This window comes from Astatotilapia calliptera, chromosome 14, assembly GCF_964374335.1.
Source record: "Astatotilapia calliptera chromosome 14, fAstCal68.1, whole genome shotgun sequence".
Taxonomy (NCBI): domain Eukaryota; kingdom Metazoa; phylum Chordata; class Actinopteri; order Cichliformes; family Cichlidae; genus Astatotilapia; species Astatotilapia calliptera.
In genome coordinates, this window is record NC_137435.1 from 665,001 (window position 1) to 679,702 (window position 14,702).

The 14,702-nt window shown below is 48.1% G+C and overlaps 2 protein-coding genes across 2 annotated transcripts in view; both read left to right on the plus strand.

Annotated features, from left to right (window-relative positions):
- The window catches only part of rnpepl1 (arginyl aminopeptidase like 1), an 8,262-nt gene extending 7,827 nt beyond the window's left edge, over positions 1-435 (plus strand). The window contains exon 12 of the mRNA XM_026192115.2: positions 1-435. This exon is cut by the window's left edge and continues 738 nt beyond it. The gene's annotated coding sequence lies outside the window, so the exon portion shown is untranslated.
- Positions 436-982: 547 nt separating this feature from the next.
- Positions 983-13,813, plus strand: dvl3b (dishevelled segment polarity protein 3b). The gene is made up of 15 exons (XM_080289139.1): positions 983-1,400; positions 2,894-2,963; positions 3,398-3,531; positions 3,616-3,707; positions 3,801-3,945; positions 5,132-5,228; positions 5,917-5,986; positions 6,311-6,450; positions 6,538-6,614; positions 9,338-9,405; positions 9,490-9,570; positions 9,642-9,776; positions 11,000-11,167; positions 11,258-11,425; positions 11,573-13,813. Exons 1-15 carry the CDS (start codon positions 1,237-1,239, stop codon positions 11,863-11,865), a joined length of 1,902 nt encoding a protein of 633 aa, XP_080145265.1. The 5' UTR covers positions 983-1,236; the 3' UTR covers positions 11,866-13,813.
- The last annotated feature ends 889 nt before the right edge of the window (positions 13,814-14,702 follow it).

A 14,702-nucleotide genomic window follows, 5' to 3' on the forward strand; every position in this document is an offset into this window, starting at 1 on the left:
GGAGCCTCTGTGACAGTGTTTAAACTCTACCTCCGCTTGTGTGGACTCACCTGAAGGACCTCAGAACACCAGCAGATCACCTTAACGCTGCCTTCGTGCAGCTGGGAACACGCGGCCTTCTGTCTGTCCTGGCTCTGAAACGTCCCACCGACACTGAACGCCTCCTCGCTCTCTGAATGTTGAAGATAACCTCATGTTTACCTGACCTCTGACGGGCGAGCTCGTGTTGCCTGTTTGTTTTTACTGTTTTATGGACGTTTGTTTTTATGAACTGCTGACCCTTTAATAAACACCGATATCCAATCCGAATCCATGGAGAAAATTCAGAACCGAATGAATGCATCTTTTATTTATATTCATGAATTAGCGTGTCAATAACTGAAACTGTTTCCTGTTTGATCACGTGTTTGATTTACAATAAAATGATTGTCTCTATGGGTGCTTTCACTCTCAGATCAGGCCGGAAAAGTCGGACGTGTTAGGCGTTAGCTTGAAGGGGCATAAGTGCCGGAAGCTCTGAGGCCTTCCGTTCACAATAAAAGCTGGAGGAGCGGAGTTACAGGATGATTCAGCGGTTCGTTTGATCTCGTCCGAGCAGCGGAAGCCGGAAACTCGTCACGGGCTCGAGTTTATTCAGGGGTTGGATTCTGCTGTGAGCTCATGAATTCAGCCCGGATACAGGTGAGGGACGTGACGTCACAACCAGGACGGCGGGAAAAAGAAAAGAGTTTCTGGGTCGAGGACATTTGTTCTGTACCTTCAGGGAGTTTGAATATGCGGACCTACAAAATAAATTGGTAAACGTAATTTAAAAAATAAGATAAAATAACTACATAACATATAATTAATAAATAAAACTGATTAAGAACAAAAAGCCCCAAAAGAAACATGACCTTTAACGTGGAGACTGAACCTCTGACGTTGTGACGTAATAACGTGCAGGTGTGTGTGTGTCATCATTTCTCAGAGTCCAGATATTCTTTTTATTTTTGCCTGTGTTCATTCAGCTCTTATTCTGAAGGGTCCGAGCGGAAGTGTGTTCGTGCGTGTGTGTGTGTCTTGACGGCGTCGGGAGGAGACGGAGCATCAGACACGCAGAAGCTGGACCGACACATCTGGACCGAGAGCGAAATCTCTGGAGCGGAGACGCGCACGAACGGAGCGCGGGCGCGCGGACAGGTGCACAGCTGTGTCTCCTCAGCGTCATCCCGTGACCGCCAAGCCGGGCTCGCGGGCATGGCGGAGGAGACCCGCGTCATCTACCACCTGGAGGACCAGGACACCCCCTACCTCGTCCGCATCAACGCGCCCGCGGAGCGCGTGACCCTGGCGGACTTTAAGCACGTGCTGAACAAACCCAACGTGAAATTTTTCTTCAAGTCCGTGGACGACGACTTCGGGTGAGTCACGTGGTCCGTGCGCTCATTGATCCGTGGTCGGGTGAGTGTATTGTTCCCGTCACGCGATGTTTGTTATTCTTAAGGTACAATCACCCTCCTGCGCATGTCAGGGTGGAGCAGCTGAAGCTGACCCTCAGCAGCAGCAGCAGCAGCAGGACCTCAGGCACCTAACAGGGAGCGCCCCCCACCTGCCTCCTGTCCAGGTGGAACAGGTGTTGTCCCCTCAGAGCTTGAGGTCAGAGGTCAGCCTGGAGCCACGCCTTTGGCGCCATCGGGGGTGCTCCGCCCTCTTTGCAGTCCTACACTTGGAGAAACCTTAAGGTGGCAGCAGCAGAGCCCGGTCGGAGCCTGGTGCTGAGCTGCTCCACCCGATGCTGCACCTGTGGCCTCGGGGTCAAAGGTGGGCAAGTCCGCTGTACCGCACGTGTGCAGCAGCTGTGGTGGACAAGGCGGAGACTGGGTGGTTCTTCCTGACAGGAAGTTCTCTGGAGAACATGTTGCTCCGCTTCATCCACCCACTTTCAAATCTGTTCACATCTGTGGTGTCCCCGTGACATCGGGCTCCCCAACATGTTCCCGCCCACCGGTCTGAGGGTGGCGCTCCGGGGCTCCTTCTGCACGTTTCACTTACTCTGGTTTTTGCTGTTTTCACGTGAAAGAGCTTTTATGGAGCGGCGCTGTGACGTGGGCACGCTGCAGCAGGTTCCACGCCTCAAACTCGTCTTTGTATTTGTGTGGTTGTAAACCCTTCTGCACACACAGGTCACAGTCTGTGCAGTTACACACTGCTGTGTGTCCAGCAGTCCAGCCTGTGCTTCAGTTTGAGCTCTCCTCATTTTTATTCACTCATTTACTCTGAACCGCTGATGAAACAACTGTTTAATAATCTGAGTTTCTATAATCCCACACACACACACACACACACACACACACACACACACACACACACACACACACACACACACACACACACACAGGGCTTTTATGACAGACTGTACGGCTGCGTGGAGATGCAGAGCTGGTTTCAGGGCTCGGATTATAACCAGGTTCAGGTTTGGGGGATGGTGTCTGTGACTATGTGTCCTCACAAAGATAGGCAGACCAGCACATGTGTGTGACCCCTCTCAGCTGATGCTGCGATGATCGATCGTTCTGCTCAGTATTGATCTGTGACTCTGAGTGTAACAAAGAGGAGGAGAACACCCGGCGGGGTTTGTGTCCCCGCCACAGCTGCAGTAATACTCAGATTGTGAATATGAGATGTATGTAGCAACCATAACACCGCCCACTTTAGACCCTCAGCGTTGTTGTCGTGATGTTAGTCCAGTTTGTTTGCATCTCTCTCCTTCTAATTGGCTGCCCCTCACAAATATGAGGTTTTGATAGCAGGTGGGTGTGGCTTTTGTCTACCTGATATGCCCACATGTGCTATTAGATATTTTTAGAGTACTTATGTTTAATTTTCTTTCATGGCTAATCCTGATGTGTTACAGGGTGGTCAAAGAGGAGATCAGCGATGATGACGCCAGGCTGCCCTGTGTGAACGGACGGGTCGTCTGTTGGGTCAGTAACACACGAACATGGTACAGCTGAGTTTATGAGGACTGTTGACGATGATTGAGGACAAACTCTAAAATCGTTCCTTTGTCTCAAAACGACACAGTCAGCCAAAGCACACACCTGCATGCACACCTGCAGGCACACCTGCAGGCACACCTGCAGGCACACCTGCAGGCACACAACAGCTTTTTTCAGTCACATTAAAAGACTGAAAACACATTTTGTTGTGTTATTTATTGGATAACTGGAAGACACTGAATGGATTCTAATTAGAAGCTTCCCCACTCTTAAACCTTTATTACAGAAAATTCTTTGTCCCCACAATGTCAGTTGTAATTTGTGTCCTCACAGTGGTGGTAAACAGGCACAACTCGCACACAAACACACACACAGGTGTGTCCTGAGCCTTCAGGTGTTCATCATGTCTCTCCTTGCAGTTGGTGTCATCAGACACCTGCCAGCTGGATTTCAGAGGTTCAGATGTCCAGTCTGTGGTCACGCCCACCAATTTAGCCCCGCCCCCTATAGAGAGGACAGGTGGTATCGGAGACTCCAGACCGCCATCCTTCCAGTGAGTACACCGGGGCCCAGAATGCAACACGTGTTGTAGTGCAGGCCTCAATGCTGACAGGAAGTGATGTCATGTCTGTCTCAGTGCTGCCACTGTGAGCCATGATGAGCTGCAGGGGTCAGAGGTCAAACCTGCTGTTTCAGAGAGGCTGCAGAGGAAAGATGTGGGTGAGCAAGGTAAGATGCAGAGAGAGAGAGGTGTCACCTGCACACCTATTAAACAGTGACAGGCATTTCCTGCCATCTGCTGATTGGCTGTGGTCTCTACAGGTGATCGCCTGAATGGCCACGCCCACTGCCCAGCTGATAAGAGGGGGGTGGAGCCAACAGGTGGCGGCGACAGTTCATCGACCCAGCAGAGCAGCGAACTGGAAACAACCAGTTTCTGCTCCTCTGAGGAAGACTCAGGAGGAAGGTCAGTCTCACTCACAGACACGCCTACCTGTACCTGTGAGGACCCTCAGTGAACTCTGACCTCTCGATGATGCTCATAATCAGCAGGTTAACACTTTCCCTCTGCTTTAAGTATGTAAGGTAAGCTCATGACATCATCAGCAGACCTCGCTGTGATTGGTGGGTTTGCTATGACATGCACTCGCCGCCCTTGGGTCTGCTTCTTCTGCTCCAGTAATCCTGTTCACACGCCGCTCTCCTTCTCCTGCTCTGATTGGCTGCTGCAGGTCAGGTGACTAGCGCTGCAGTCTGTATTGTCCCGCAGATAAAAGCGTCCCAGCTCATCCATGAGCAGAAATAATGTGTTCCCGCCTCTGTCCGTCCGTTTTTGCAGGTTTTCTCTGGATTTTAGATTTTTTTTAGTTTTAAATTTGAGCCTCGCAACATTTTTATGAAACATCGCTCACAGGTATGTGCATGTCACCTTTCTTTTAATGATCATAGTGATAAAAATAATCATGTATTTATTTGGACTTAATCTGTGAACAAATGATGTTTATTTTGATGACTGTTGTTAAACTTTCATCAATAATTTTTAATATTGATGATAATAATAAATGACAGCGACGACTTTTAGTCTCACTTCCTTTTATTCATTTTATTAACATAAAATCAGACCTTTCGGACGTTTCCAAAAACAGACAGTGAGTTTATGTCCAGTGAAGGTAACAAAGTGATACCCTCGGCACAGCGGTGATGCTCTGTGGCGTGAGTCGTGACACGCTCGTTTCCCACATCCTGACCAGACAAAGAAATTAGTTTGGCGAGGAAACGTTTCCCCCCGAGAGCCGACTGAAGCTCAGCCAGCGAGGCTCGATGTACAGCAGGCGTGGCCAGCTTCAGCTTCCCGATGACGTTCCTAAGCCAGCATTCGGGATACACACAAACACATAAAGGGGGAAACAGGGGACTGAGAGAGGAGCCGAGACAACAAACAAGACACAACAGATCTCAGTGAAGGCGCGTGGGTTCGTGCGTCCGCTTTCCTTCAACACATCGAGCTTTTTTCCTGTTTGTTTGTACAAATATTTACATTTTGTCTTTAATTTTTCCCGACTGAGTGACCACGCCCAACCACACAGGTATCTGTAAGCTGTGAAGTCAGTCGGACTGAACCAGGTGTGCTTCCCTCTGTGACATCATTTCAGGTTCAGCCAATCAACAGAGCAGAGCAGCTCCTCACCGCGTCTCATCAGGCGTCAACGCCGCCGCCACCGGAAACCCAAAACACAGCGGATGGAGAGGGTAAACACACACACGCACGCACACTGACATCAGATGGCGTTATTGACAGAGTTCAGACACTTCCTATTTTTTCCTGTAACAAACGACTTGATTGGTCGGAGGCCATCGGCGCCTCCTCAGCTGTGGCGGCGCTGCACAGGAAACAGATGTGAGTTTTCAGGCGACCTGTGGGAGTGTGCAGGGTTCAAAGGTCAGACAGACGGACCAACAATGGTCAGGGTCACTGTGTGGAGGCCTGTGGGGTCTCGTGCGTTGGTTACCATGGTGACAACATTCCTGCTCTCAGGTGATTTGTTAATCCTCACAGGTCAGGTGACAAACCAACTTCAGTGAAAGTCTTTTCTACTGAATTCTAATGCAGCGGTTCTACTCACATCTGCAGGCTGGTTTTTGCCTCCTCGTACCTGTGCGCACACGCAGGTGCTTTAATGTGGGCGGTCTTTGTGACCAAAGCCGTCTGACCTTTGAGCTCACGGAGGTCAGAGTCAGTCATGTGACTGGTCCAGGCTGACAGCAGGTGCCGCTGATGAGTCGGTCAGCTGACTCAGGACTGCGGACACCTGTGGACTCTGTCAGTGACGTTACCTGATGAACTTCCTGTCTGAGGGGGCCGTCCTTCACCTTCCTCTACTGTCTGTCTGTCCGTCCGTCTGTAACTGTCTCCTCTCTCTGTCCGTCTGTCTGTCAGTCTGTGTCTTTCAGCAGTGTCACTGACTCCACCATGTCGCTCAACATCATCACTGTAACTCTCAACATGGGTGAGTACGCTTCAGTACGGGTGAGCGCTGCTGCCGATCACACCGTAGCCCCGCCCTAAACCCTCCCCTGCTTCCTGTTTCTCTGAAACTCCAACTGGACCAAAAGTAACTTGCTGCTTGTTCAGTCACAGCTGAAAGCACGAGCTGAGCAGCACGCTCATGCAGGAGCACAGTCAGAAGTCGCCTCCTGCAGGACATTAGAGAGAACGCAGGTTTAAGAAGCTAGAGTTATTATGGAGCGGCTGTTAGCTCGCAGTGACAGGGATGTTTGCACGTAGCAGCAGAGCTCAGGGTAACCCTGCTGTGTGCCTGCCTGTCTGTCAGAGAGGTACAACTTCCTGGGCATCAGTATTGTCGGTCAGAGTAACGACAGAGGGGACGGAGGCATTTACATCGGCTCCATCATGAAGGGCGGAGCGGTGGCGGCGGATGGACGCATCGAGCCGGGAGACATGCTGCTGCAGGTGCCGCTCATGCCGTTTAATCCGCTTCCTGTTTTAAAGGTAGTGGTGAGAAGGCTCACGATGCTGTGTCGTATGTGTGTCCGTCAGGTGAACGACATCAACTTCGAGAACATGAGCAACGACGACGCCGTCCGAGTCCTCCGAGAGATCGTCCACAAACCGGGGTGAGACCTTTTGCTTCATCCGTAAGTTCGCCATGGTAACCAAGGCCGATCACGTGGTTTAAAGTCAGCTTTGATTTATCTGACAAATGAATCCGTGCGGGAGCTCAGGTGTTTTTCCTGCGTCGCAGTGGAGACGCTGCATCAAAGGAACGCTTTAACCAGACCGTCGAGTCTGTCAAAGCGGTCAGCTCCGAGTTGGGGTTCATCCGATTCTGCTGCTTTGGTCTGAATGAAATTAACAGCAGGTGCTCTGAGCTAGTGTTCGCCAATCTTTTGGCGCCACGGCACATATTTCACATCAGAAAAATCCATTACAGTTACTGTTTAAAAAGGTGGTATTCAGAATACAGTTACTTGAAATGAATGGATTACACAACGGTCTTTTCCTGTTTCATAACTTAGGCTGTCCCCTCTCCATCTTTGGTAATTTCATGCCAGTGGAAACCCAAATAAAACGCTCATTGAGAGGCTCTAATGCCTGTACAGCCTTACCTAATGTCCACCTGCTGTTACTCGTTTATATTAAGATTTAAACATCTAGTTGGTGTTGGTGTGGAGAGTAACCTTCAGTAATGAATCACACAGCAATAGGACATTTATGTAGTTGTAAAAAGCATGATATTAAGTAATCCAAAGTATTCAGAATACGTTACAAAATACATTTTGGGGCATGTGATCTGTAATCTGTAGTGGAATACATTTTAAAAGTAACCTTCCCAGCACTCCTCCTGGATGGCATCTACGTACCATTGCTAGAAGGTTTGATGTGTCTCCCAGCACGGTCTCAGGACCATGCAGAGAGATGGGCAGTTATGGGTGGACAGGGCCGTAGAAGGCCCTTAACCCATCAGCAGGACCGGTAAATGCTCCTCTTTGTAAGGAGGAACAGCGTCCTCAGAGCTACAGACCTCCAGCAGGACACTGGTGTGAATGTCTCTGACCAAACAATCAGAAACAGACTAACGAGGGGGGTCTGAGGCCCCGACGTCCTCTAGTGGACCCTGTGCTCACTGCCCGGCACCGTGGAGCCCGACAGGCATTAGCCATAGAATACCATAATTGGCAGGTCCACCAATGGTGCCCAAACTTTCCACAGACGAGAGCAGGTTCACTCTGAGCACATGTGACAGATGTGAAGGGGTCTGAGAACGTTATGATTTCATACTGGGTATGGTGGGTTTGGTGATGGGGAGAATAGAATCACATAAAATAGAATAGCCTTTTATTGTCATTGTGCACATACAATGAATATTTTGGGCAGTCATTGGCTGTGCTCTGCCGTCACTGATGGTCTGGGGAGGCATATGGTAAATGGACTGATTCTTATATAGTGCGTTTTTACTCTCCTGGAGTACTCAAAGCGCAGTACTCCAGGTTACAAGACGAACTGCCAACTCTTGAGACACGGTCGCCCCATCCGAACGAGAGGGGCACAGGTGGAGGGAGCAGAGGTAGTGATGGTGGAGGACTTTGAATACCTGGGATTGACCATCCACAGAGAGGTGAAGAGGAGAGTGCAGGCAGGGGGGGTGGGTGGAGGTGAGTGTAACCGAAGGAGAAGTTTGTTTGTTTTCTTTTTATTGAGCATCAACAATGTAGTACGAAGATATACATGTAGCAAGGCCACAATGCTCCTTCTATATATCTACCCCACCCCAAGAACATGTTGGACAGCGATCCAGAGGGGAAAAATTTAAATACATAAATGAATAAAGTGAATTTAAATGAGGTGCAAGGAAATTCACCATATTTGAAGATGTGCACTTAAAGGGAAGTTTGCACAAAATGAATCACAATCACACAGAAAAAGGATGTACGGCAGCTGTCAAGCATCTATCAGGTGGGTATGGTTTTAATTTTCTCTAAATGTTTTAGCGATGTATCCCAAACAGCAAAGAATCTCTCCTTCGACCCCTTGAGAGCGTACTTATCTTTTCCAGCTGTATGAACTGTGTCAGGTCACTGAACCACAGAGCCGCTTTGGGTGGCTTCTTTGACTTTCAATGCAACAATATCCTTCTGCTGCAAGCAGTGTAGTGAAAGCGATTGTGTTTTTATGACTTCCTTAATGTTCCATGTCCTCTATCTCTAGCACCAAATATACCCATAGCTGCATTGGGTTGAAGCTCAACATTCAATGCTTCAGACAGTGTTTTGAAAATTGCTTTTAAAGTTGGACATGACCAAAACACGTGTTAAATCTGCAGAGGGATTTCTTCATCTCTCACAGCTTGCATCTATGTTTGGAAATATTTTAGCCAGTCTTGCCTTGGAGTAATGAATGCAGTGTCAAATCCTGAACTGTATGATGTTTAATTTGGCACAGAAAGTGCTGTTGTTTACTCTTAAAAGAGCGCTCTCCCAGGTCTCCTCCTCTAAGTCCACCCCCAGCTCATCCTCCCAGTCCGCTTTGATCTTTGGCATTGTTATTCTGAAAGGAGGCTATACAATTACTAGTTCTTCAGATTAGACCTTTAGGCTTAAATGTCAGGTTCAACAGATCATCTACAGCAATAAGTAGAGTTATATTTGGAAAGTCAGGGTTATGATGCTGAAGGAAGTGGCGAACTTGAAAGTATCTAAATAAGCTGAACGAGGGAGGTCAAGTTTGTGTGACAAATCCTGAAAACTTGCCAAGACACCGTCTATGTACATGTCAGAGGCTGCTGTGTGAATAAAGTTACAGTTTGAATAATGACCGATCTGTGTCATCTTCCTTTCAGTCCGGTGACGCTAACCGTGGCAAAGTGTTGGGATCCGAACCCGCGAGGCTGCTTCACGTTGCCGAGAAGTGAGTTATCGTCGGTATTTGTTTGGCACACAAGAGGTGTTACATAAAGTAAAATGATTACATGACACATCCAAATCTCCACAGGCGAGCCAGTCCGTCCCATCGACCCTGCTGCCTGGGTGTCTCACACCGCCGCCATGACGGGGAGGCTCCTCCCACTATACGGTATTACACCCACCATCCTCTGCACCTCCCGTCACCTGTCCATCAGATGCTAACCTGCTACTTTTTTCCAGGCGTGAACGAGGAGAACCACCTCAACATCCACAGTGACATGACCATGGTTGTCAAGGCGATGGCCAATCCCGAGTCTGGCCTGGAGGTCCGAGACAGGATGTGGCTGAAGATCACCATCCCCAACGCTTTCATCGGTAAGAAGTCCGGCTCATATTTTGGTCTGAATCCTGGAACCGTGACCTTTAACCTCTGATGACCATCATGTGTGGGTTCAGTCACTTAGGAAACCTCATCGTCTCGTCTTCACGTACTCGCTCTTCGCTCTGACCTGGTCTCCGCCCTCAGCCGATCCAGACCGTCCCTCCACTCTGTGACTTTTTACACCACCAATGTTAGAGCTACGAATGACGTCCGTCACACACAGTGGCCCTTTGTGTGGTACCCTCAGCTCGTTTAGCCTGCGAGCCAGCGCGGTTTACCGGGACGTGGCCGCCGGCCGAACCCACACTCCCCTGTAGGAGCAGGCGCTCGCTCTGGTATCCCCGTGTTGGTGTTGTTCCTGAATCGTCAAAGCTAACGTTGGTCTGGGTTCAACATGGCAGGTGACCTGTCACGTTGTTGTGATGTCATTGTTTTGGACCATGGGAACAGCACCGCCCCCTTTTTGGGATTTTTTTCCCGAGGGGACAGCAACAGGTTTTTTTCCACATTGCTATGACATCACAACAATGTGATTGGTCACTGGCCATGTTGAACCCAGACTAACGTCTTGATGCATTCTCAATCATCCAGGAAAATAAATCTCCAAAATGTTGGTCCAAGTGACTTCTTCAGAGAAGACTGAAGAAGTCACTTGGATGAGTGACGAAACGTTTCTCCCACAAAACGCTACGTCCAGATGAACAGAATCAACTTTTTGGAGAACCCAGACTAACGTTAGCTTTGAAGTTCCAGATGCGACAGCAGCTAGCAGTACTAGCGTAAGAGTACGGAGAGGTATGTCGCCCGCGGGGTGCCATGGTAGCAAAACCATCATCATCAGTGTGCCAGGCATTTTTTAACCACACTGAAGTGTGCGGGTCCCGAGATAAACCCTTATCAGCTTTGAGATGAGCAACTAAGGTTCTAACCAATGAGAGCACAGGATACTACACTGGTAGTAAATACGCTGGAGGGTTACCTAGGCAACCACAGTGTGCTAGCGAGGAGCCGTCAGACAATGAATGGCGCCCTGTGAGGACGTTCACTCCACGAGGCTCGGAGAGCGAGCAAGTACCAGTTAGAGCTGGTTCTGGTTCCAGGGACGTTCCTCGGATCCCCGCAGAGCTTTGGTGGCTGGACTGCAGCGAGGGCTGGTTTTAGGAAAGCGGGAAGTTATGTGTGCCTCACCTTTGACGGCCTCCCTCCGCCCCTGCAGGTTCAGACGTGGTGGACTGGCTGCACCGCAACGTGGATGGCTTCATTGACCGACGTGAGGCTCGCAAGTATGCCAGCAACCTGCTGAAGGCCGGGTTCATCCGACACACCGTCAACAAGGTGACCTTCTCCGAGCAGTGCTATTATGTGTTCGGAGACCTCTGTGGAGGTGAGGGCAGGAAGTTAAAACCATTTCATAATAAGAGCGTGAGTTTGAGGTTTCTGCTGCGCTGATCATGACTCTGTGCTTCCTCCTCAGACATGGCTGTGATGTCACTGATGGATCAGGAAGGAGCCTCCACACGAGGGTCTGACTGCGACCAGCTCACCTTCCCCTACCAGTACCCCATCCCCCACCCCTACAGCTCCCCCCACCCGCTCCACCAGCTGCCGGCCCTTGGAGGAGGAGGAGGCCCATGTAGTGAAGGTAACAAACATGCTCGTGTACAAACACTCGCAGTGGGTTCTGATTGGCTGTTACTGATCAGCTGGCCGCTCTTGTCCAAATATGGTCGCTGTGAAATGACTGACATCATGATGTCTGAAGTAATGATGGTTTGTTGTGACCTCACAGGAAGCTGTAGCAGCGGCTCGAACTGCAGCGATAATCAGGAGGAAGGAGCAGGAGGGAGCGAATTGAGAGCCTCCAAACAGGAAGCGAGTGCCTCTCCTGAGAAGCGTCTGGAGGCGGAGCCTCTCAGTGACAGTCCTGTCCAGCGACCTCTGAGCTGCTTTGAAGACCTCCTGCCGTCATCTAGAGGTCAGCACCATGACCTTCCAACAGCCCAGCCTGGAGTCTCCGCCTCCCGCCAGTCCTTCCGCATGGCCATGGGAAACCCCGGCGACTTCTTTGTGGATGTCATGTGATCACATTGGGAACTGGAAACGTTTCCGTGATTATAAACTGTTGAGTTCGTAGTTTGAATGAAGCTGATTCAGGAAAGTTTGCTCTTCGTCATATTTAGAGTTTATTTATGAACCTCCACTGTGAAGTGGCACACCTTTGACCTCACCTGCCTCCAGCACTGTCCAACCCGCCATCCTCACGTGTTTGAAGATCGGAGCAGCTCAGAGGCCGGGAGCGTTTGATTTGATCCGTTATCACGTCAGGACCTCGCTCTGAGGCTCTTCTGTTCTCCATCGACGCGGGGTTCTCTGGTTCCTGTCCGTGAGGATGTCGCAGAGGGAAAGCTGAGCTTCGTCTCCAGAAGTTGCTGGATGTTGAATCGTGTGCCGGGTTGGGCTCGACAGGAGATCCAAACCGGAAGCAGAAGCAGGTTCAGGTCAGCGAGAGGAAACGGGAACTAACTGCAGATACGCCCTGCCAACCCGGCTGTCGTCCGCAGGCCTGCAGGTCCAGCAGGTCCAGCTCACTGACGGTTCCTCGAGTCCGTGCTGACCCGGTTTCCTGCGCACACTTCAGCTGCTCGTGTCTTCGGGTCACTTGTTTATTAGTGACAGCAGAGTGAATGAGACGTTTGAAAGTATAGAAAAGCATAAACACCAAACCTGAAAGAAATAAAAACCCAGTGAAACCAGCAACATGGTCGGAGGATGGTCCTTCTTGCTCCATCACAGCTTTCAGAGAAACGCTGTGTGTCCTCTGCAGACATTTGAGTTGTTTAAAACAATAAAAGTCTTTGAAATGTGTGAAATGCTTCTCTCCGATCTGCACGCTGAGCTGATTACAGTAGGCTGTTTGAACGATGGGTGGCGCTGGACAAAAACTACAAAACACAGAGGCCTCATGGGCCGTGAAGGCTCTGTGAGACAGGTGAACACCACCCAGAGTAAGAATCTGGTTAGATACCAGTGTGTGTTACCTGGCTTCATGGACAGATAGAGCTGGGTGAAAATGTATGCTATGTCTTCTGATGATACTGCCTAAGGGAAGCATGTATAATGTAGGGCAGAGCTGGTCAGAATTGTTTTATTTTTTATTCATGTGGATATAGTGCATATGACATAAATATCACAAGTTTATTTTTAAAACAAAATAAACGTGTTATTTTTCATGTGATGTGCATTTATAGACATACATGTTCAATATCCACATGAATAAAAAATAATAAAGTAACTTATTCATTTATACCGGTAGTGTAAAAGTCAAAGACTAGGAAATATTTTCCACGTGTGTGACCAATAAAGGTTATCTTATTATTTGAAAAAACAATCTAGAACATGTAAAAACAGAGAATTGTGTCAGGTGACCCCGAAGAGCTTCAATCTGAACTTTTCCACTCAGAAACAAAACCTCTTTCATTACTGCGTTGTAGTGAACACCAGTGGTGGAGCGGGGGGGGCTTAAGCCCGGGTCTTTTTGTCAGAGGCCCGGGGTCTTTTGGAGTGTAATTTCTTCATAGTTAGATGTCTGGCTGACAACTGTATAAAACAAAAAGTACACACAATATTCGAAGCACATAGTGCACACTGTGGGAATTTACGACTGTGTGTGAATCCCCCCTGATATTGGTATGATCCGAGCTCAGGCACTAACCGGGGCGGGGCAGCTGCTGCCTGTGAGTGCTCTGTTAGAGAAGCGCAGACAGAGGAGAGCTGAAGTTTGAGCAGGTACCAAAGCAAATCATTCGTACTGTACAGATAATGTAAATATGACGGTGCATCACTAAAGATTGATATCAAACTGATCACTTGACCCATATTACGTTACTTGTTCTTCAAGTGAATCAACAAATGGCGAAATGAAAAGCCGAACAACAACAATGCTGTTTCTTTAGAGAGTCTCAGCTTACATGTGTTTATTTCATATTTTCAGTTGTTTCCCTCCACGGCTAAATAAACTCTCTAAACTGGTTTCAGTAATGCACTGATGTACAAGCATGGACATAAGGAGCTTCTTTCAAAGAAAAAACTCTGGCAGATGTTATTTTATATATTATGCTTTGTATGTTGTTCAGTATATTTCTATGCAAAACAAGAGGAACTTCAACACACAGCAGGATATTCACAGTTTAAACCAGATATTTACACTTTAGGGAGAAAACAAAACATTTTTACTGTACAACATCAATTTAGAGTCAACTTTTGTTTTAGATAAATATTGAAATATCTTTTGAATTAGTTAAATGTCAGAATAAAGAGAGACAGAGCTTCTATTTTAATCACTTTCATCAAATGTAGGAGTACATGTACACTAAGTTTATTGTAAATTAATAAGAAACTGCAGACGATTCCATTCTGAGCTGAAGAAGCTTCTGATTGGTTCGTAGAGTCCATGTGAGTAAACTGGTGGCACAGCTGTGGATGCATATAAAGCAAAACACAGAGTCTGTTTCTGTGACATGGGAACATCAGGAGATGTCAACAAAACACCAGGAAAAGAACTGTGGAGCTCCATAAGTGTGGCTCAGTTTGAATACAATTTGGTGCCATTTACAAGAAATACAGACAGTTTCTCTCTTTACTCTTAAAGTTAACAAATATGTTTTTATATTTATCTAAAAAAATAAACATTTAGTCTGATTTGATGTTACAATTTAAAAAGTGTTTTTATCTGAAGAGTTTGTAAATATCTGTATAACTGTATATTTGATGATTGTCAGCACAAAGAGGAAGAGAGGGAACAAGAGCAGGTGAGACACACATGTTAGTCAAATGGTTGTTTACCAGAAGTATCAGCGTATCACAGGTCCTCATGTATCTCGTACCTCGTGTTTCTTTTTAGGTTTGCTATTTTTCAAATT

Coding starts and splice junctions, on each gene's coding strand:
- dvl3b (XM_080289139.1), top strand. CDS start 1,237: ATGGCGGAGGAGACCCGCGTCATCTACCACCTGGAGGACCAGGACACC. Junction 9,777..10,999: donor CATCCCCAACGCTTTCATCG/GTAAGAAGTCCG, acceptor CCGCCCCTGCAG/GTTCAGACGTGGTGGACTGG. Junction 11,426..11,572: donor AGGAGGCCCATGTAGTGAAG/GTAACAAACATG, acceptor GTGACCTCACAG/GAAGCTGTAGCAGCGGCTCG.